Below are 21,233 nucleotides of genomic sequence, written 5' to 3'. Positions count from 1 at the left end.
CTGACTACATAAACCTTGACTGTGGTTGGAACGATGTACAATCTAAGCATGTGTGTAAGTTTTGATAAATTCTAACTTTTTATAATTTGTGTATATTTTATGATAGTAAATGATAAAATAGAGTAGTATCTACATTTATACCTTATGTTTAAAAAATATTTCAACACTACACCATTCGTTTGAGGTGCTTTTTTTTTTTTTTTTTTTGAGACAGTCGCACTTTGTCACTGAGGCTGGAGTGCAGTGGTGTGATCTTGGCTCACTCCTCCCTCTGCCTCCCAGGCTCGAGTGATCCTCCCACCTCAGCCTCCCAAGTAGTTGGGACTACAGATGTGACTACCATGCCTGGCTAAGTTTTTGTATTTTTTTTGTAGAGATGGGGTTTCACCATGTTGCTCAGGCTGGTCTCGAACTCCTGAGCTCAAGCGATCCGCCTGCCTCAGCCTCCCAAAGTGCTGGGATTATAGGTGTGAGCCACCATGCCCGGCTATGTCCAAATTTTTAAAAATTGTCATAAGTCTCCAAAAATTTTTCCAATATATTCATTGAAAAAAATCCACGCATAAGTGGTTCTGTTCAAACTCATGTTGTTCAAGGGTGAACTGTTATCTTCTTTGGAAAGGTGTCTGTTAAGGTCATCGGCCCATTTTTTAAATCAGGTTGTGTTCTTATTTTTGAGTTTTAAGAGTTCTTTGTGTAGTTTGGAAAGCGGTTCCTTTGATATGTCTTGTGCAAATATTTTCTCCCGATCTGTGGCTTATCTTTTTATTCTTTTGACATTGTCTTTTGCAGAGCAGAAATTTTTCATTTTCATGACAAAGTTTACCTTATTCATTCTTTCTTTTGTGGATCATGCCTTTGGTGTTGCATCTAAAAAGTCATCACTGAACCAAGGTCACTTAGATTTTCTCTTATCTTCTAGGAGTTTCATAGCTTTATGTTTTACGCTTAGGTCTGTGAACCATTTTAAGTTAATTTTTGTGAAGGGCATATAGTCTATGTCAAGATTCCTTTTTTCCATGTGGATGTCCAGTTGTTCCAGCACTATTTGATGAAAATACTTTTTTTATATTTAAAAGACTCATATTTTGTTACTCCCTTTGCTCCTTTGTCAGAGATCAATTGACTATATTTATATGGGTCTATTTCTGGGTTTTTTTATTCTGTTCTGTTGATTGGCATCTTAGTTGGTTTTGTGCTGCTGCCACAGAATACCTGAAACTGGGTAATTTATCAAGAAAGAAATGTATTTCTTACAGTTCTGGAGGATGGAAAGTTCAAGATCAAGGGGCTGGCATCTGGTGAGGACCATCTTGGTGCATTATTCCATGATGGGAGGGCAAAGAGAAGGCAAAAGAGAGTGACAAAAGGGGGCTGAAATCGTCCTTTTTAAAGGAACCTACTCCTGAAATAATGACATTAAACCATTCATATGGGCAAAGCACTCTTGGTGTAATCATCTCTTGAAGATCCTGCCTCTTAAGATGTTACAGTGGCAGTTAAGTTTCAGCATGAGTATGGGAGGGGACAGACATTCAAACTATAGCCGTTGATGTGTCATTTCTTTTGCTGATACCAAACTGTCTTGATTACTGTAGCTTTATGGTATGCCTTGAAGTGGGGTAGTGTCAGTCTTCCAACTTTGTTCTTCTTCGGTATTGTGTTGGCTATTTTGGGTCTTTTGCCTCTGAATATAACCTTTAGAATTAGTTCATTGATATACACAAAATAAATTACTGGGGTTTTGATTGGGATTGCATTGAATCTTTAAAGTTGGAAAATACTGATATCTTGACAGTGTTGAGTTTCCTGTCTATGAACATGTAATATGTATTCATTTATTTAGATCTTCTTTGGTTTATTTTATTAATAGTTTTGTAATTTTCCTCATATAGGTCTTGTACATATTTTGTTAGATTTAAATCTAAGTATTAATATTTCATTTTTGAGGGTACTAATATAAGTTATTTTATGTTTTATTTCAAGTTCCAGTTGCTGGCAAAGCAGAGTGATTGACTTTGGTATATTAACCTGTATCCTGTAACCTTGCTGTAATCATTTATTAGTTCATAATTTTTTTGTCAGTTCTTTCAGATTTTCTACATATCATGCCATCTGTGAGCAAATACACTTTTATTTCTTCTTTCCTAATCTATATGCATTCTATTTCTTTTTCTTATTGCATTTGCTAGGACTTAAAGTATTATGTTGCAAAGCAGTGGTAAGAGGGGACATCTTGCCTTTTTCTCAGTGAGAAAGCTTCAAGTTTCTCACCATTAAATATGATTTTAGCTCTAGGTTTTTTGTAGATATACTTTATCAAATTGAGAAAGTTGTCCTCTATTCCTAGTTTGCTGAGAGTTTTTACCATCAATGGATGTTGAATTTTGTCAAATACTTTTTCTGCATCTATTTATGTTATCATGTGATTTTTCTTTAGCTTATTGATGTGATGGATTACATTAATTTTTGAATATTGAACTAGCCTCATGTATCTTTTTTCTTTTTTTTTTTTGTAGTTTCTTTTTGTTCCATGTTCTCTTTCTCTCCTTGCTTTCTTTTGCTTGCCCTCTCTTTCTCTCTCTCACACTCTCTCTCCAAATAGTTCATAAGCTAACTCTCTAGACATAGATTATAGCGTATACTTCTCACTATTAGAATTTAGGGTTGTTTCCATCAAAGGATTTTTAGTTAAATTTTGAGATGTGTATCGTCTCTTTCCTTTCCCAAATAACGTACTGGCTTTTGGGATAGAGGTAGAAATTGAATATTTCCCCTTTCTTTTATATTATTTTTATATTTAGATAGCACACTCTAAAAGACTATCTACAAGTTTGGATTTAGAATTTTGAATTATGAATTATTACTAAAATATATGGTTTGTCCAATATTTGGAAACAGGAAACAAACAAAAAATCGGAATGAACCAAAATAACCTGATTCAGAGTCCCAGTCATTTTACCTTTTTGACCTTCATATTTTTGGCCTGTAAGACAGAATAATAATAATACATAATAGCAGTATCTTCACATTGCTATGAGAGCCATATCAAGTATTTGATGGGAAGCACTTCAAAATTTCTGACATGCTTCATAAACATGAAATATTATTGTTACTGTTATATAGGCTTTTGACACTCAAAGGACCTCTAGTGTGTAGCTTTCCAACTTTATACTGACTTTTGTCTGGGGTTTTTCCCAGCTGTTTGTTGTGGTTGTTGTTCTTCCATGTATCTTCCCAAACATTTCCATTTCTTCTTAGTATGGCTTTTCTCTATTAATTGTACCAGTGAGGGGGAGATTGCTGATGTTTTAAATGATTGTGATTATTGGTGCTTACTAAATTGGAACAATCTTATAGTTTGTGTAAAAAGCATAACATGAGAATATTTTGTGTAAAACATTCAGCTAAAGTAACAGAAACATATTCTAGTGATTTTTTTTTCCCTTCCCTAGATAATGAATTTATTAGCCCTAGGTACCTTTGTTTGGGCAGTCTGGGAACATGTCCTTGTTGGCATCTAGCTTTAAATGTGAAACCTGGGTTGTCTCCTATTTGTTTGTTTTATTATTATTTTGAGATTGCCCTCCTCCTAGTGGTTACTGCTGCCCACATATGGTTTGCCTGTACCCACTGCAAGATGAACATTTTCAAGATATTAAAAATAAAAGTGTAATTGAAGTAAATATGCTGGATTTTCTTTTATATTCAGGAAGCAGTGTCATGTTCTTAAGTTTTGTTATTGAAATAAAAGATTACATGCAACAAAGCTTAGAACCATATTACCGTGATTTGTAGGAGAAACTTCTCTGATATCTGTCCTAATGCTAAGGAAATTATGCTTTTTTTCAAAATATATTTTATCTTTTTTGTTGTATAACAATATTTTAATATTAATAAAAATTGAGGTTGAAGTATAATAGTTACAAGAACTTTTTTAAATATCAAGAATCTTACTACAATTATCAAGAATGCTTGTTGCATACATTCTTGGATTTTGGAGTTGTTTCCATCAAAGCTGTTTTTAATTAAATATTGAGGTGTTTACCTTTTCTTTACTGTTTTCCCAAATGGCATGCTGGCCTTTCAGGCCAAAGTGGAAATGGAGTTTTTTCTCTTGTAAAAATTCTTCTTGTAGTTTTCTGAGAGACTTCTTGGTGTATTTGTTATCTGACTTCATTAGTCAACTAGAAAGCTCATAACTGAATTTGCTACCCACTTTTAACAGTTTTGGTGTATTAACTTTATTACAAGCTTGACTTTACTGTTCTACTCATGCTTTCTTGAATTTATATATTTATTTTATCATATTGTACTATTTGTGTTTGTTTTTTGTGGGACAGGATCTCACTCTGTCACCCAGGCTGGAATGCAGTGGCACAGTCATTCTCAGTGTCCCGAGTAGGTAGGACTGTAGGTGCATGTCGCAATACCCAGCTATTGTTTTAACAATTTTTTGTAGAGATGGGGTTTATTTGTATTTTTAATGCTACCTCAAGAAGACAGTGTATAGTCACTTTTGCTATGACATGACATGTTCCTAAAAGTGACTGTGCTATGCAATGCTACATAATAAAAAGCACAGGGCTTATGAGAGAAATTAGATTATAAAAATAAAATTTAAAAGTCTTGTCAGTGACATATTTAAAAAAAGATACAAATCAAATCAAAGGTTAGTAGAGTTTTACACATGTTAAATGGTTAAGAAAAACATAGTACAATAAATATGACACTTTACCTTGGGAAAGACCTGAAGTTTGTTCACAGAAGTGGGCCTCAGAAGGGTTGCAGCTTGTGAGTTATTGTAAAGTGACGAAAGGAAGATCATCTGAAATAGTATAGAAAGATATAATACCAGATAAAGATGGGTGGGGTTGACAATACATAGTAGATGTTTGAGGTGTATGCATTTTGTTCAGTTGGCCTGTATATTAGTCGGTTCTCACACTGCTATGAAGAAATATCTGAGACTGGGTGATTTATAAAGAAAAGAGGTTTAATTGGCTCATGGTTCTGTAGGCTGTACAGGTAGCATGGCTGGGGAGGCCTCAGGAAACTTCCAATTATGGCAGTAGGTGAAGGGGAAGCTGGCATGGCTTACATGGTTGGAGCAGGAGGAAGAGAGAAGGGGGAGGTGCTTCACACTTTAAACAACCAGATCTAGTGAAAATTACTATCATGAGAACATCAAGATGGAAATCTGCCCCTATAATCCAATCACCTCCCAACAGGTCCCTCCTCCAACATTGGGGACATGAGACTTGGGCAGGGACACAAATCCAAACCATATCAGCCTGGTTTCAGTTTTCTGCATTCACCTAGCATTTTTTGGTAGATAAAATCATGCAGAAACAAAAGTGACATATTCAACAAAAGTGTTCTATTCAAGTTTTTCCCTAATATATCAAATGCATTGGAACAAATTTGCTTTTTCAAAACAAGCCTAATAAAAGAACTATATAAATAAACATATATCTTGAGGAGAGCTATTAACCTTTTGTCACAGCATGTCATTGCCACCTCTTTTTCTGTTTTTTTTTTTTTAACAAATACTGCAACTTTTTTGTTTAAAGTTCACAAAATTCTTTTTTTTTTTTTACAGTAAGTTCTGGGATACATGTGCTGAACATGGAGGTTTGTTACATAGGTATACATGTGCCATGGTGTTTTGCTGTACCTATCAACCCGTCATCTAGGTTTTAAGCCCTGCATGCATTAGGTATTTGTCCTAATGCTCTCCCTCCCCTTCCCCCACCCCCACCTCTCTTTCTTCATATGATTCACACTATGTTGTTTCTGAGAAGTCCAAATGATCCATGGAGTGTTTTCTTTGTAGGAAACTACATTCTGAATTACGTGGCATCACAGCCCAAGCTGGCTCCCTTTGTCATCCAAGCTCTTATTCAAGTCATTGCTAAAATCACTAAGTTGGGGTGGTTTGAGGTTCAGAAAGACCAATTTGTCTTCAGAGAAATTATTGCTGATGTGAAGAAGTTTCTCCAGGTAAGAAGTCATTGCTACATTGTTAGAACATCACTACTTGCTTTTTTTGGTTTAGAATACTGCTCTTCTTAAAGCGATATAGTTTGTTTTGTGACTACCAGTACCATGTTAATTATGATTTATTATTTATCCTCTGGATCCTTTATCATTTATTGTTAGTAAATGAGGATCGTGCTGTTACATAATTTCCAAACCAGAAGAATGTAAATAATCATGTTTTCTAATTTTAAAATGTGTGTACATTTATGACACATAAGTCTATGGTACTGTATATATATAAAACATGTATATAATGCTTTTCATAGATTATGTAATTAAATGTTCATCACAACCTAAAATGAAATAGATTTTATTTTGTAAATAAGAAAACAGGTTTAGAGGGGTTAAATAATTTCTGTAAGATTGCGTGGTGACTGCTTAAAGCATACAGCTAGCATTTAACAAGCCTCCAACTTACGATAAATTTTTTAATTTTTACACTATACCACATTGACTATATCAGTTTCTCAAGAATGTTTTCAATTTGATCATTACACATTGTATATAGGTATCAAATAGGTACAGCTATTATATATCAATAAAGAATGGTTATTTTAAAAACAATATTTTTAACCTAAGTGATTAAAATAAAGTCATAGCATATGCACATTTAACTTACATAAATATGTAAGATATATGGACTGCCAAAAAAAACCCCAAAAAAACAAAACAAAATAAACAAAGGCAAGAAAACATTAAACTAAATCATGCTAGTGATTCCACGTCCTGGGCTGATTTAGAGAAACCTGCATCTGCTCTTGTTTCCTGTTTACTCTTGCTCAGGATGACTGTCATGCCTTGCTCGGTATGATTCAGATATTTGAAGATATACATATATATTTTTTCATACAAACGTGATTCCCAAGTAGAAGAAAACTATTTTATCTGATGTCCAGCTAAAGAAACATGATCTGGGCTGGGTGTGGTGGCTCATGCCTGTAATCCTAGCACTTTGGGAGGCCGAGGCAGGCGGATCACGAGGTCAGGAGATCGAGACCATCCTGGCTAACACGGTGAAACCCTGTCTCTACTAAAAACACAAAAAATTAGCTGGGCGTGGTGGCAGGCGCCTGTAGTCCCAGCTACTCAGGAGGCTGAGGCAGGAGAATGGCGTGAGCTTGCAGTGAGCTGAGATTGCGCCACTGCACTCCAGCCTGGGCGACAGAGCAAGACTCCGTCTCAAAAAAAAACAAAAAAAAAAACAAAAAAAAACAACACCATGATCTGTTAGTATTCTTGAGGAAAAATTGGCAGTTTTGATTAATAGATGGTTCAGTTTTGGTTCATGGTTGAGTATGGGCAGTTTTGACTTTCGGAGATTTGACTTTTATGCAGTAACTTTAAAATTCAACCCCTGTGTAAGATACAACTTCATCATATAATGCAGTGCTGGAAACCTCAGAATATGAAATGCTAGGTTATGCTGCTTCTGTCTTATCCATGTTGTTAAAACCTGGTTAACAAAATTTGATCATTTAGAACTTCACAGGAATAAATGTTCTTAGCTCTGAGCAGATCAGTTTATACTAGGGCAGAAGGATAGTTTATTCAGGACAAGTATGAGCTTCACACTTCAGAGTTGTATTTGTAAGTTTGGCAAGCACAGTAGCATCCCCCTTTTGTCTTTTACTAAGATTGTTCATCAAGATTTATTTGAGTAGACAAGAAGCGACCATGCAGTTCTTTTAAAACAAAATCAAGGTTGAAATTGAATGAAATTCTTGCTGGCTAACATTTCTCAAACTCCCTCTTTAGTGGCCAGTAAGCTCAACTTAAGTTGGGATTCAGTGTACTTTTACCAGTTCTGGAAGACCAAAAGAAACAAAATGTTTTAGCTTGAAAGTTTATTATATAATAGTATCACCACAGAATAGTTAGTATGTTATATATTTATATATGTATGGCTTGACCTAACCCTGCATCATGAGAAAGTCAATTTTGGCTTTAGTGTTTTAGTTTTCTAGAATATTATCGTATGGTTCCTTTGGGTATTAGCAGCTTTCGTGAATTTTGTCCTAAAAATTATTTTAAGTTTGTCACATCTTTAACAGTCTGAACTTTTGTGCATTCTTTTTTTTCTATTATTACAGACCTCTTGCTGCCACACTCCAAACATACTTATGTGTCTCCTTTCTACTGATATACTCAGGAGATCCTACTGTCATTTAGGGCAGTGCTATTCAAATTACTGGTCTTCAGCAAGATAAGGAGCTTATGTAAGACTGTAAATGAACATAGTGCCTTCTTCATTGAGAAAGACTTGCTATGAAAAAAAAGCCAACTGACCTAGCGTATTTTGTGACTTAGCTGTTTTATAATCTGTTACATGCTCTTTGTTTTGTCATGGACCAGTAACAAACTATTTTCAGATTAGAATTGAGTTTGTAGGTCATCAATCAGCTGGTTTTAGCAATTGGTCAGGGTACCACACTTTGGGGAACATTAACCTGGTGTACACATAGGATGGATGTTTCAGTGTGTAGGAAATCTGGAGCTCGGTTTAGACACTCAGACTGTCTTGAAAGGCCATAAATGATTACAATGCAAAAATTGTGGGACTTTTTTTTGTTCTGAGATAATTTGAATTTAATTACATACAGTGATAATGGAATTCTGTGATAGTTAAAAGGGATGACCAACTATAAAATTAAGATTTGAAAAGTGTATCTATCTTTTGTGTCAGTTTTTAAAAATGACTGCAATGTAATTGGATGCCACATTTATGATTTTCATAATTCCAGTATGATTTCACACAAGGGTAGTTTGTTAGTAATGTGCATATAAAGTCTGAATTTTAATGATGGAAAATTTGAGATTAAATTGGAAGCTGATTAAATTAAAAACATTGTCTAGATAGTCATGTATTTATCTCATTGCATTGTGTACTTTACATGCCATCATTATAGGTATGTAACAATTTCATATACATGCACAATTAATGCTAAAAGAGCCTAAGTGATCCTATCCGATATTAGAACAAGAGATTTGAATTAGTGCCTAAGCTATTTATTATTTATTTATTGAGTGCCTCTAGCTCAGTAGGCTTTAAGCAAATTATAGAGCTAAAAACATTTTTTGCTTATTCTTATTCTTGGTCTTATAAAAGGTACTAAGCTAAATTCTTGTACTTTGAAACTTAGTTTATTATTTGTCCTATAAGTGCTGGAAACATTTTGTTGAGTATCATGCATTTATAAGGGAGGAGCTTTTTCCCATTTAGCTCTGTGTACCCAAATTTATCTTTCAAAAAATAGGTTTGAAATTCTTTTGTTTATACAACTCACAGTGATTTTTCTTTATATTTTAAAATTTTATTTCCATTTTATTATTAAGTAAATGTGGTGTTTCAGTCTTTAATTATTTGTAAATATTACCTGGTGTATACATTAAGAACCAATCATTTGTCTCCACTTAGGCTAAACTTTGTTATTTTCTCCAAAGGGTACTGTGGAGCACTGCATAATAGGAGTAATAATCCTTTCTGAATTGACTCAGGAAATGAACCTGGTAAGCAAGCCTTTCCATCTAACAGGAGCCTGAGTTTGCTTAAGTAATGTTGTTTCTTTTCTGCTTTTATTTGTGGCAAAATAGCCTTCTTTTTGTGGCATAAAACTCTGAATAATCAAGTTTTTTTGTGTGTGTGTCTGTTTTATTGATGGGCTAATTAAGTGGTGGAATATTTTCATTGTAATTGGAGATATCTGCAATAGTACAGAGTATTACAAAGAACAGAGAATTAGACATGGTTCTTGCTCCCATGGGCACTTGGAGAATTGTTCTTTTACCTCATATATATCATAATATGCTAACAGTAAGAAATATATGCAAAAGAGAAACAAACTTTTACTCACTTACAAATATAGGTGGTTTGAGGAATTGATTCTCAACAATGGATACACAGCAGGACTCATAAAAAAACAGGCCTTTTTTTGGCTGGGCCAGGTGGCTCACACTTGTAATGCCTGCACTTTGGGAGACTGAGGCAGGGGGATCACCTGAGGTCAGGAGTTCGAGACCAGCCTGGCCAACATGGAGAAACCCCATCTCTACTAAAAATAACAAAAATTAGCTGGGCGTGGTGATGGGCGCCTGTAATCCCAGCTACTGGGGAGGCTGAGGCAGGAGAATTGCTTGAACCCGGGAGGCAGAGGTTGCAGTGAGCTGAGATCATGCCACTGCACTCCACCCTGGGTGACAGAGCAAGACTCTGTCTCAAACAACAACAACAACAAGCAGCAATACAGGCCTTTTGGGTTGCAGGCCAATGCAGAGGCCGGCACGACTCACAAGCGACCCCAGCTGGCTATGCACCAGCATAACCCAGTTGGTAGTCATTGGTTGGCCAGTGCGAAAACCAGATTGGCTGCTGCTTCTGGGACCTGGCACTAAGGGAGCACGCCGCGGTCAGCCAGAAAGGAATTTATTATGAGGCAATAAGCAGCTTCTTTAGAAATGTGGATACCAGCTGTCTTGATTGACATGGTAGAAGGGATAGTGAATGAAATTCTGCAGGGACCACTCAGAGATGTATTTGATACCAAACAGCTCATCACTGATACTTCTGGCTCCGGAAATAATTGGGCTGTGGATCACAAAGTTTTTGGCAGTCTTTATCAAGACCAGGTTTTAGAGAAACTCAGAAAGTTGGCAGAGCACTGTGATTGCTTGCAGTGTTTCTTTATAATACATTCCGTGGGAGGAGAATCAGGATCTGGGCTTGGCACATTTCTTCTTCTTCTTCTTCTTCTTATTCTTTTTTTTTTAATATTCCATTGCGCATGTGTGTATGTACAACCATATTTTCTTCATTGTTAAACTTCAAGTTCTCGGATACATGTGCAGAATGTACAGGTTTTTTACATAGGTGTATATGTGCCATGGTGGTTTGCTGCACCCATCAACCAGCCATCTATCTACATTAGGTATTTCCCCTAATGCTATCCCTCCCCTAGCCCCCCAACCCCCAACAGGCCCTGGTGTGTGATGTTTCCCTCCCTGTGTCCATGTAATCTCATTGTTCAACTCTCACTTATGAGTGAGAATATGCGGTGTTTGGTTTTCTGTTCCTGTGTTAGTTTGCTGAGAATGGTGGTTTCCAGCTTCATCCATGTCCCTGCAAAGGATATGAACTCGTCATTTTTTATGGCTGCATAGTATTCCATGGTGTATATGTGGCACATTTTCTTTATCCAGTCTATCGTTGATGGGCATTTGGGTTGGTTTCCAAATCTTTGCTATTGTGAATAGTGATGCAATAAACATATGTGTGCCTGTGTCTTTATAGTAGAATTATTTATAATCCTTTGGGTATATACCCAGTAATGGGATTGCTGGGTCAAATGGTATTTCTGGTTCTAGATCCTTGAGGAATTGCCACACTGTCTTCCACAGTGGTTAAACTAATTTACACTCCCATCAACAGTGTAAAAGTGTTCCTATTTCTCCACATCCTCTCCAGCATCTGTTGTTTCCTGACTTTTTAGTGATCACAATTCTAGCTGGCATGAGATGCAGTCTTGCTTTATGAATCTGGGTGCTCCTGTATTAGGTGCATATATATTTAGGATAGTTAGCTCTTCTTGTTGCATTGATCCTTTTAACATTATGTAATGCCCTTCTTTGTCTCCTTTGATGGTATCTCATTGTAGTTTTGATTTGCATTTCTCTAATGACCAGTGATGATGAGCTTTTTTTCATACGGTTGTTGGCCACATAAGTGTCTTCTTTTCAGAAGTGTCTGTTCATATCCTTTGCCCACTTTTTGATGAGGTTTTTTTTCTTGTAAATTTGTTTAAGTTCCTTGTAGATTCTGGATATTAGCCCTTTGTCAGATGGATAGATTGCAAAAATTTTCTCCCATTCTGTAGGTTGCCTGTTCACTCTGATGATAGTTTCTTTTGCTATGCAGAAGCTCTTTAGTTTAATTAGATCCCATTAGTTAATTTTGGCTTTTGTTGCCATTGCTTTTGGTGTTTCAGTCATGAAGTCTTTGCCCAGGCCTATGTCCTTAATGGTATTGCCTAGGTTAGGGTTTTTATGATGTTAGGTCTTATATTTAAGTCTTTAATCCATCTTGAGTTAATTTTTGTATAAGGTGTCAGGTAGGGGCCCAGTTTCAGTTTTCTGTATATGGCTAGCCAGTTTTCCAACACTATTAAATAGGGAATCCTTTCCCCATTTCTTGTTTTTGTCAGGTTTGTCAAAAATCAGATGGTTGTAGATGTGGGGCATTATTTCTGAGGCCTCTGTTCTGTTCCATTAGTCTATACATCTGTTTTGGTATCAGTACCATGCTGTTTTGGTTACTGTAGCCTTGTAGTATACTCTGAAGTCAGGTAGCGTGATGCCTCCAGCTTTGTTCTTTTTGCTTAGGATTGTCTTGGCTATATGGGCTCTTTTTTGGTTCCATATGAAATTTAAAGTAGTTTTTTCTAATTCTGTGAAGAAAGTCAGTGGTAGCTTGATGGGGATAGCATTGAATCTATAAATTACTTTGGGCAGTATGGCCATTTTCACAATATTGATTCTTCCTATCCATGAGCATGGAATGTTTTTCCATTTGTTTGTATCCTCTCTTATTTACTTGAGCAGTGGTTTGTAGGTCTCCTTGAAGAGGTCCTTCACATCCCTTGTAAGTTATATTCCTAGGTATTTTATTCTCTTTGTATCAATTCTGAATGGGAGTTCACTCATGATTTGGCTCTCTGTTCGTCCGTTATTGGTATATAGGAACGCTTGTGATTTTTGCACATTGATTTTGTATCCTGAGACTTTGCTGAAGTTGCTTATCAGCTTAAGGAGATTTGGGGCTGAGATAATGGTATTTTCTAAATATACAATCATGTCATCTGCAAAGAGAGACAATTTGACTCCCTACCTTCCTATTTGAATACCCTTTATTTCTTCCTCTTGCCTGATTGCCCTGGCCAGAACTTCCAATACTACATTGAATAGGAGTGGTGAGGGAGGGCATCATTGTCTTGTGTTGGTTTTCAAAGGGAATGCTTCCAGCTTTTGCCCATCCAGTATGATATTGGCTGTGGGTCTGTCATAAATAGCTCTTATTATTTTGAGATATGTTCCATCAATACCTAGTATATTGAGAGTGTTTAGCATGAAGGGTTGATTTTTATTGAAGGCCTTTTCTGCCTCTATTGAGATAATCATGTAGTTTTTGTCATTGGTTCTGTTTATGTAATGGATTATGTTTATTGATTTGCATATGTTGAACCAGCTTTGCATCACAGAGATAAAGCTGACTTGATCGTGGTAGATAAGCTCTTTGATGTGCTGCTGGATTTGGCTTGCCAGTATTTTGAGGATTTTTGAGTTGATGTTCATCAGGTTTAATGGCCTGAAATTTTCTTTTTTTGTTGTGTCTCTGCCGGGATTTGGTATCAGGATGATGCTGGACTCATAAAATGAATTAGGGAGGAGTCTCTCTTTTTCTATTGATTGAAATAGTTTCAGAAGGAGTAGTACCAGCTCCTCTTTGTAACTCTGGTAGAATTCAGTTGTGAATCCGTCTGGTCCGGAGCTTTTTTTGGTTGGTAGGCTATCAATTACTGCCTTAATTTCAGAACCTGTTATTGGTCTATTCAGGGATTCAACTTCTTCCTGGTTTAGTCTTGGGAGGTGTATGTGTCCAGGAATTTATTCATTTCTTCTAGATTTTCTAGCTGATTTTCGTAGAGGTGTTTATAGTATTCTCTGATGGTAGTTTGTATTTCTGTGGGGTCACTGGTGATCTCCCCTTTATTGTTTTTTATTGTGTCTATTTGATTCTTCTCTCTTTTTTTTTTCTTTGTTAGTCTGGCTAGTGGTCTATGTATTTTGTTAATCTTTTCAAAAAACCAGCTCCTGGATTCATTGATTTTTTGAAGGGTTTTTCATGTCTCTGTCTCCTTCAGTTCTGCCCTCATCTTAGTTATTTCTCGTCTTCAGCTAGCTTTTGAATTTGTTTGCTTTCGCTTTTCTAGTTCTTTTAATTGTGATGCTAGGGTGTCGATTTGAGGTCTTTGCAGCTTTCTCCTGTGGGCATTTAGTGCTATAAATTTCCCTCTAAACACTGCTTTAGCTGTGTCCCAGAGATTCTGATACATTGTGTCTTTGTTCTCATTGGATTTAGATAACTTATTTATTTCTGCCTTAATTTTGTTATTTACCCAGTAGTCATTCAGGAGCAGGTTGTTCAGTTTCCGTGTAGTTGTGCAGTTTTGAGTGAGTTTCTTAGTCCTGAGTTTTAATTTGATTGCACTGTGGTCCGAGAGACTGTTATGATTTTGGTTCTTTTGCATTTGCCGAGGAGTGCTTTACTTCCAATTATGTGGTCAATTTTAGAATAAGTGCGATGTGGTTGTGAGAAGAATGTATATTCTGTTGATCTGAGGTGGAGAGTTCTGTAGATGTCTATTAGGTCTGCATGGTCAGAGCTGAGTTTGTCAAGTCCTGAATATCCTTGTGAATTTTCTTTCTCGTTGATCTCTCTGATATTGACTGTGGGGTGTTAAAGTCTCCCACTATTATTGTGTGGGAGTCTAAGTCTCTTTGTAGGTCTCTAAGAACTTGCTTTATGAATCTGGGTGCTCCTGTATTGGGTGCATATATATTTAGGATAGTTAGCTCTTCTTGTTGTGTTGATCCCTTTAACATTATGTAATGCCCTTCTTTTCTCCTTTGATCTTTGTTGGTTCAAAGTCTGTTTTATCAGAGACTAGAATTGCAACCCCTGCTTTTTTTTGCTTTCCATTTGCTTAGTTAATCTTCCTCTATCCCTTTATTTTGAGCCTATGTGTGTAGGCTATGTGCAAAGGCACATGAGATGGGTCTCCTGAATACAGCATACTGATAGGTCTTAACTCTTTATCCAATTTGCCATTCTGTGTCTTTTAATTGGGGCATTTAGCCCATTTACATTTAAGGTTAGTATTGTTATATGTGAATTTGATCCTGTCATTATGATTGTAGCTGGTTACTTTGCCTGATAGTTGATGCAGTTTCTTCATAGTGTCGATGGTCTTTACAATTTGGTATGTTTTTGCAGTGGCTGGTACCAGTTTTTCCTTTCCATATTTAGTGCTTCCTTCAGGAGCTCTTGTAAGGCAGGCCTGGTGGTGACAAAATCTCTGAGCATTTGCTTGTCTGTAAAGGATTTTATTTCTCCTTCACTTATGAAGCTTAGTTTGGGTGGATATGAAATTCTGGGTTGAAGATTCTTTTCTTAACGAATGTTGAATATTGGCCTCCACTCTCCTCTGGCTTGTAGGGTTTCTGCAGAGAGATCCGCTGTTAGTCTGATGGGCTTCCCTTTGTGGGTAACTCAACCTTTCTCTCTGTCTGCCCTTAACATTTTTTCCTTCATTCCAACTTTGGTGAATCTGACGATTATGTGTTTTGGGGTTGCTCTTCTCTAGGAGTATCTTTGTGATGTTCTCTGTATTTCCTGAATTTGAATGTTGGCCTGTCTTGGCAGGTTGGGGAAGTTCTCCTGGATAATATGCTGAAGAGTGTTTTCCAACTTGGTTCCATTCTCTCCATCACGTTCAGGTACACCAATCAAACATAGGTTTTGTCTTTTCACATAGTTCCATATTTCTTGGAGGCTTTGTTGATTCCTTTTCATTTCTTTTTCTCTAATCTTGTCTTCACACTTTATTTCATTAAGTTGTTTTTTAATCTCTGATATCCTTTCTTCCTCTTGATCGATTCGGCTATTGATGCTTGTGTATGCTTCACGAAGTTCTCTTGCTGTGTTTTTTAGCTCCATCAGGTCATTTAGGTTCTTCTCTAAACTGGTTATTCTAGTTAGCAATTCCTCTAACCTTTTCAAGGTTCTTAGCTTCCTTGCATTGGGTTAGAACATGCTCCTTTCGCTCAGAGGAGTTTATTATTACTCACCTTCTGAAGCCTCCTTCTGTCAATTCGTCAAACTCATTCTCCATCCAGTTTTGTTCCCTTGTTGGCGAGGAGTTGTGAGCTTTTGGAGGAGAACAAGTGTTCCAGTTTTTGGAATTTTCAGACTTTTTGCGCTGGTTTTTCCTCATCTTCATGGATTTATTTACCTTTGGTCTTTGATGTTGGTGACCTTCAGATGGAGTTTTTGTATGGACGTCCTTTTTGTTGGTGTTGATGCTATTGCTTTCTGTTTGTTAGCTTTCCTTCTAACAGTCAGGCCCCTCTGCTGCAGGTCTGCTGGAGTTTGCTGGAGGTTCACTGCAGACCCTGTTTGCCTCGGTATCACCAGCGGAGGCTGCAGAACAGCAGAGATCGCTGCCTGTTTCTTCTTCTGGAAGCTTTGTTCTAGAGGGGCACCCGCCAGATGCCAGCCAGTGCTCTCCTGTATGAGGTGTCTGTTGACCCCTGCTGGGAGATGTCTCCCAGTCAGGAGGCACGGGGATCTGTCCCTTAGCAGAGCCTGAGCACCGTGCTGGGAGATCCCCTGCTCTCTTCAGAGGTGACAAGGAGGAACATTTACGTCTGCTGAAGCTGTGCCCACAGCCGCCCCTTCCCCCAGGTGCTCTGTTCCAGAGAGATGGGAGTTTTATATATATATAAGCCCCTGACTGGGGCTGCTGCCGTTCTTTCAGAAATGCCTTGCCCAGAGAGGAGGAATCTACACGGGCATTCTGGCTACCGTGGTGGGCTCCGCCCATTTTGAACTTCCAAGTGGCTTTGTTTACACTGTGAGGGCAAAACCGCCTACTCAAGCCACAGTAATGGTGGACGCCCGTCCCCCCACCAAGCTGGAGCATCCCAGGTTGACTTCAGACTGCTGTGCTGGCAGCAAGATTTTAAAGCCAGTTGATCTTAGCATGCTGGGCTCCGTGGGGGTGGGATCCTCTGCGCTAGACCACTTGGCTCCCTGGCTCAGCCCCCTTTCCAGGGGAGTGAACGCTTCTGTCTTGTTGGCTGGTGTTCCAGGTGCCATTTGACACATTTCTTTTAAAGGTGCTTGAAGATGAATTCCCAGAAGTATGTAGATTTATGACCTCCATTTATCCTTCCGGTGAGGAAGATGTCATAACTTGACCTCATAATGGTATCTTGGCAATGAAGGAACTTAATGAGCATGCAGACCGTGTGTTGCCCATTGACAATCTTTATTTGACATCATTAGCAAAGTCGACCTCATAGTGAATTCTGGAAAGTTGGATACAACTGTAGACGACTTCAAGTGCTGTGGCTTTAAAAAGCGGCATAATAAGCCCTTTGTTGCAGTCAACAACATTGTGGCAAATTTGTTCAACCTAACAAGCTCTGCAAGATTTGAAGGGTCCCTTAATAAGGACCGTAATGAAATCAGCATGAATTTAGTTCCTTTTCCTCAGCTTCATTATCTTGTATCAAGCCTAACACCTCTATATACACTGGCGGATGTTACCATTCCTACTAAAAGATTGGATCAGATGTTTTCAGATGCCTTTAGTAAAGATCACCAGCTGCTTCAGGCAGACCCCAAACATAGTCTTTACCTCACCTGTGTGCTCATGGTTAGAGGAAATGTACAGATTTTACATCTTTGCAGAAATATTGAAAGATTAAAACCATCTCTACAGTTTGTCTCCTGAAATCAAGAAGGCTAGAAGACCAGCCTGTCCCTCCTGTGGGCCATTTTTATTCATTATTAGCTTTAGCAAATAACACATGTGTGAAGCCCACATTCATGGAACTGAAAGAGATATTCATGAGACTCTACAAGAAAAAAGCTCACCTTCATCACTGTCTACAAGTTGAAGGCGTGGAAGAAAGCTATTTCACAGAAGCTGTGTTGTTTTTATCAGCATTCGTATAGGAGTGACCACCACTGTATGAGTGGATGCCACAAAAAACATACTTAAGCCTAAGCATAGCCGTGTAAAAAAGAAACCCTCCAAAATACTTTCTTAATTTCACGTTTTTTCTCACCTTTCTGTTTCAGTATTTCTTTGAGATTCAGAAAGTCGAATTTGTTTTTCATATTAGGAAATATTTTTGTCTAAAAGAGTGATTTCTGTTTAATCACAATTTGTCGATAATACCAGTGTGTGAAATTAGTGAAATCCTATACCTGAGCTTCAGACATTTGTCTTCAGAAAAGTCTCCCTTTCTAAAATTGAGAGAATGGAGTTCTTCAGTATTATGTTGTATTTATAACCTCATATTTAGGCATTTATGCACTGATAATCATGTCTTCAATAAAAATCTTGTGCAGATATTTATTATTTATATTTTGATATTCTATTTAAATTCTCCTGATTCTGTAAAAGTAGGTACTGGGAATAGAGGAACATAATATAAATATTTCTGTGTAATACCACTAACTATTCAGGGATAGGTTTTATTCCAACTGTTAAGGAGGTTTTGTTTCTTCTTTAAATAAGAACTTGTTTTCTCAAAAGAATTCTAATTTGTACACTTAACATGTATTTGTATTAAATTTTTTAAATAATTGCTTTCTTATCAAACCAGTTGATTTTATAATAAATGTTTATATTAAAAAACAAAACAGGCCTTTTTTCACTTTATGGCTCCTAGTTTGGATTTTTACCCTGTACAGGGGGAGTTTTCAGAAGCTGTACTTCTCCCCAACAGTGCTTTTATGATCTGAACATGTTATCACCTGTTCCGTTTGCACATAACATGGTTCTGAACAGAATGAAAGCAGAAGTTGGGTTCTACGTGGAATAATTTTATAATAAAGAGGAATGTAGTGTTTAAAAACTGTCATCTTGAGTGGTATGTGTTTGCGTGTGTGCATGCATGTCGATGCACACATATAGATGTATATATGTAGAAGAGCTTTCATACCCAGGATCACTTGCCAGCTCCCTTTGGAGTAACAATATAGCCATGTGCATAAAAAAATACAAAAGAACCATTTTCTGCTTGTGTTCAATCAGGAATTAGAAAATATTTTTAGATTTATAGGATGGATTTCTAAAATTTAGAGTGATCTCTTATCACGGCCATCACCTTCCTGACTCCTCCACCCCAGAGTATATGCTGTGTGTTTGTGTGTACATAGGTATCTATTAATAATACTGTGTCAGTAGGGATATTATGACAGGGATAATCTTATTGAACTCTAAATATGTCTAAAGAACTGTAGCTTCCTTCTAAAAACAAGTACATTTAAATATTTTCATAAAAGTGAAGAGAATAGTATGATAACCTCATGTACTTGTCATCTTCATTTTACAACTTTTTGCTAATTTTGAAACTAGCAGTTTGATTCATTTCGTGCTTCTCAGCGTAATAGGAAAATAGTCTGCCCTGGAAATGAGAGTTTGCTGTGTTTAGATTATCACTGAAAGAAGACTAGTTAATGTGAAGTTCTGGTAAATGTGTAGTTTAGAGAGTAACAGGATAACTTCTTTTTTTAAATTAGCAAACTTACAGAGAAGTTGTAAGTATAGTAAAGAGAAGTTTTTTCTCATCTATTTGACACTGAGTTGCTAATGTGATTCTCCACCACCAGGGAATTTAGTGTATTTCCTACATACAAGGACGTTCTTCTACATAACCACAATACAACCTTGCAATCAGAAAATGAACACTGGAATTATTCCCACTATCTAATCCTCATACCCCATTCAGGATTCACTGGTTATAAACCCTCTTTCTAGCAAAAGAACCAGTTTAGGATTATGTATCACATTTAGTTCTTATGTTGTATTAGTCTCCTTCAATATGGAGAAAAATTTCTCAATCTTTTTCACTTTCATGGCCTTGACATTAATGAAGATTATAGGCCAGTTTTTTAAAATGTCCTTCAATTTGGGATTGTCTGATATTTCCTCATTATTAGATTCAGCTTATGTGAATTTGTCAGAAATATCACAGAAATGATACTGTGCCCATCTCATTGCCTCCCATCAGGAAGCATGTGATGATTTGTCACATTACTGATGATGTTCACTTTGATCTCTTAATTAAGATGGACTCCTCTGTGCTCCCCCATTGTAGACTTATTCTTTTCCCTGTTGTAATTAATACATATTTTGTGAAAAGGTACTTAAGTCTCTGAAAATATCTTGTTCCTTATCAGACTTTCAGCTTATGGATTTGTTAACTTATATTACTATGGATTCCTGGTTTCATTTTATTTAATAGGTTATAATTCATTGCTAACATTATTTGTTGCTCAGATTTTCCAGGATTTGACCAATAGGACCTTTTTCAAGGTGATTTTTGTGTCCATTTGACATTTCCTCACCATTCTTTGGGTTCTTTCTTACCTTCTGGCACAAGATAGTCCAAGCTTTTCTTGCATTGAACCAAGCACCTTTTAAGAAAAGTTTTAAGGTCTGAAGTGTGATTTTGGGTTTATATGGTGAAAAATATAGATGGCTTCTGTGGAGACAGTTCACTCAGCCTAATTTTATGACATTTACAGTTTCAACTAGCATTTATTAAGCATTTCTGAACCAGGAAGTAGGGAGATCTATAATGCATGAGGATAATTAAATACTCTAGTTATCAGATGTGAGCCAGATAAATTCATGTAGTATCCATAACAGGATGTGTCTCTTAAGAAAAAGATCTACACTTGAGTTTTCCTAAAAGTTAGGAGGATTATATAAGTTATCCTGCTGTTTTAGAAGCTAGAGTTTCTGTTCCTGGAGTATATTCACTATCTAGTCATTAAGAAGTAAAATATCCTGTGCCTCCAAGGTAGAGGCATATATATGCAATAGAAAATGGATGTGCAGTCCTTCGTCTCAAAATATTGGATATCTAAATGAGTAACCCAAGTAAAATAAGCATGCAGTCCTTTGATATAACTCTGGAATAAAACATGGAGTTGTATTTTCGCTCTATTTTTACCTTTTACAAACTTCTTAGCTTCTTTAAAACTTACATATTGTCACCTGTAAAGTGAGAATAACAACTACTTACATGGATCTTAATAAGATTGTATTAACTTGCACGGGACTTAGTGTGTAGAATGTGCTCAGTACACCTAAGTTTCTTCCCATTTTATGGATATGATGAGAGTGAGAGGTTAGTCTTAAGACAGTGTGCCTGTAAACTTGAATTTCTCATCTTTTAAAATCATCCTTTATTTCAAAACTCATGTGTTTTAAAAAGATAAAATGTATCTCACAGATTAGTTTTAAGGAATAAGCGAAATAATATATGAAGAATACTTTATAAATTGCAATTATAATGCTCTTTGCTTTTAATTTGTATTAAGGAAAAAATATTTTTAT

At 36.7% G+C, this 21,233-nt stretch overlaps 1 protein-coding gene and 1 pseudogene across 3 annotated transcripts in view; both read left to right on the top strand.

The window, feature by feature from the left end:
* Positions 1–21,233, top strand: part of RANBP17 (RAN binding protein 17) — a 428,141-nt gene that overhangs the window by 25,212 nt on the left and 381,696 nt on the right. For 2 of the 3 annotated variants that reach the window (XM_063642616.1, XM_055285264.2), the window contains exons 4-5: positions 5,837–6,003; positions 9,484–9,549. In XM_063642616.1, the coding sequence (XP_063498686.1) occupies positions 5,837–6,003; positions 9,484–9,549 (233 nt within the window). Of the gene's footprint in view, positions 1–5,836; positions 6,004–8,017; positions 8,259–9,483; positions 9,550–21,233 lie in introns of those variants that run through there. The other variant, XM_055285265.2, reaches the window with a different exon arrangement.
* Positions 10,383–17,995, top strand: LOC129486019 (tubulin epsilon chain-like; annotated as a pseudogene).

Source organism: Symphalangus syndactylus, chromosome 7 (assembly GCF_028878055.3).
Source record: "Symphalangus syndactylus isolate Jambi chromosome 7, NHGRI_mSymSyn1-v2.1_pri, whole genome shotgun sequence".
NCBI lineage: Eukaryota > Metazoa > Chordata > Mammalia > Primates > Hylobatidae > Symphalangus > Symphalangus syndactylus.
The sequence above is the reverse complement of the archived record's forward strand: the minus strand, read 5'-3'. Positions and strand labels throughout refer to the sequence as shown.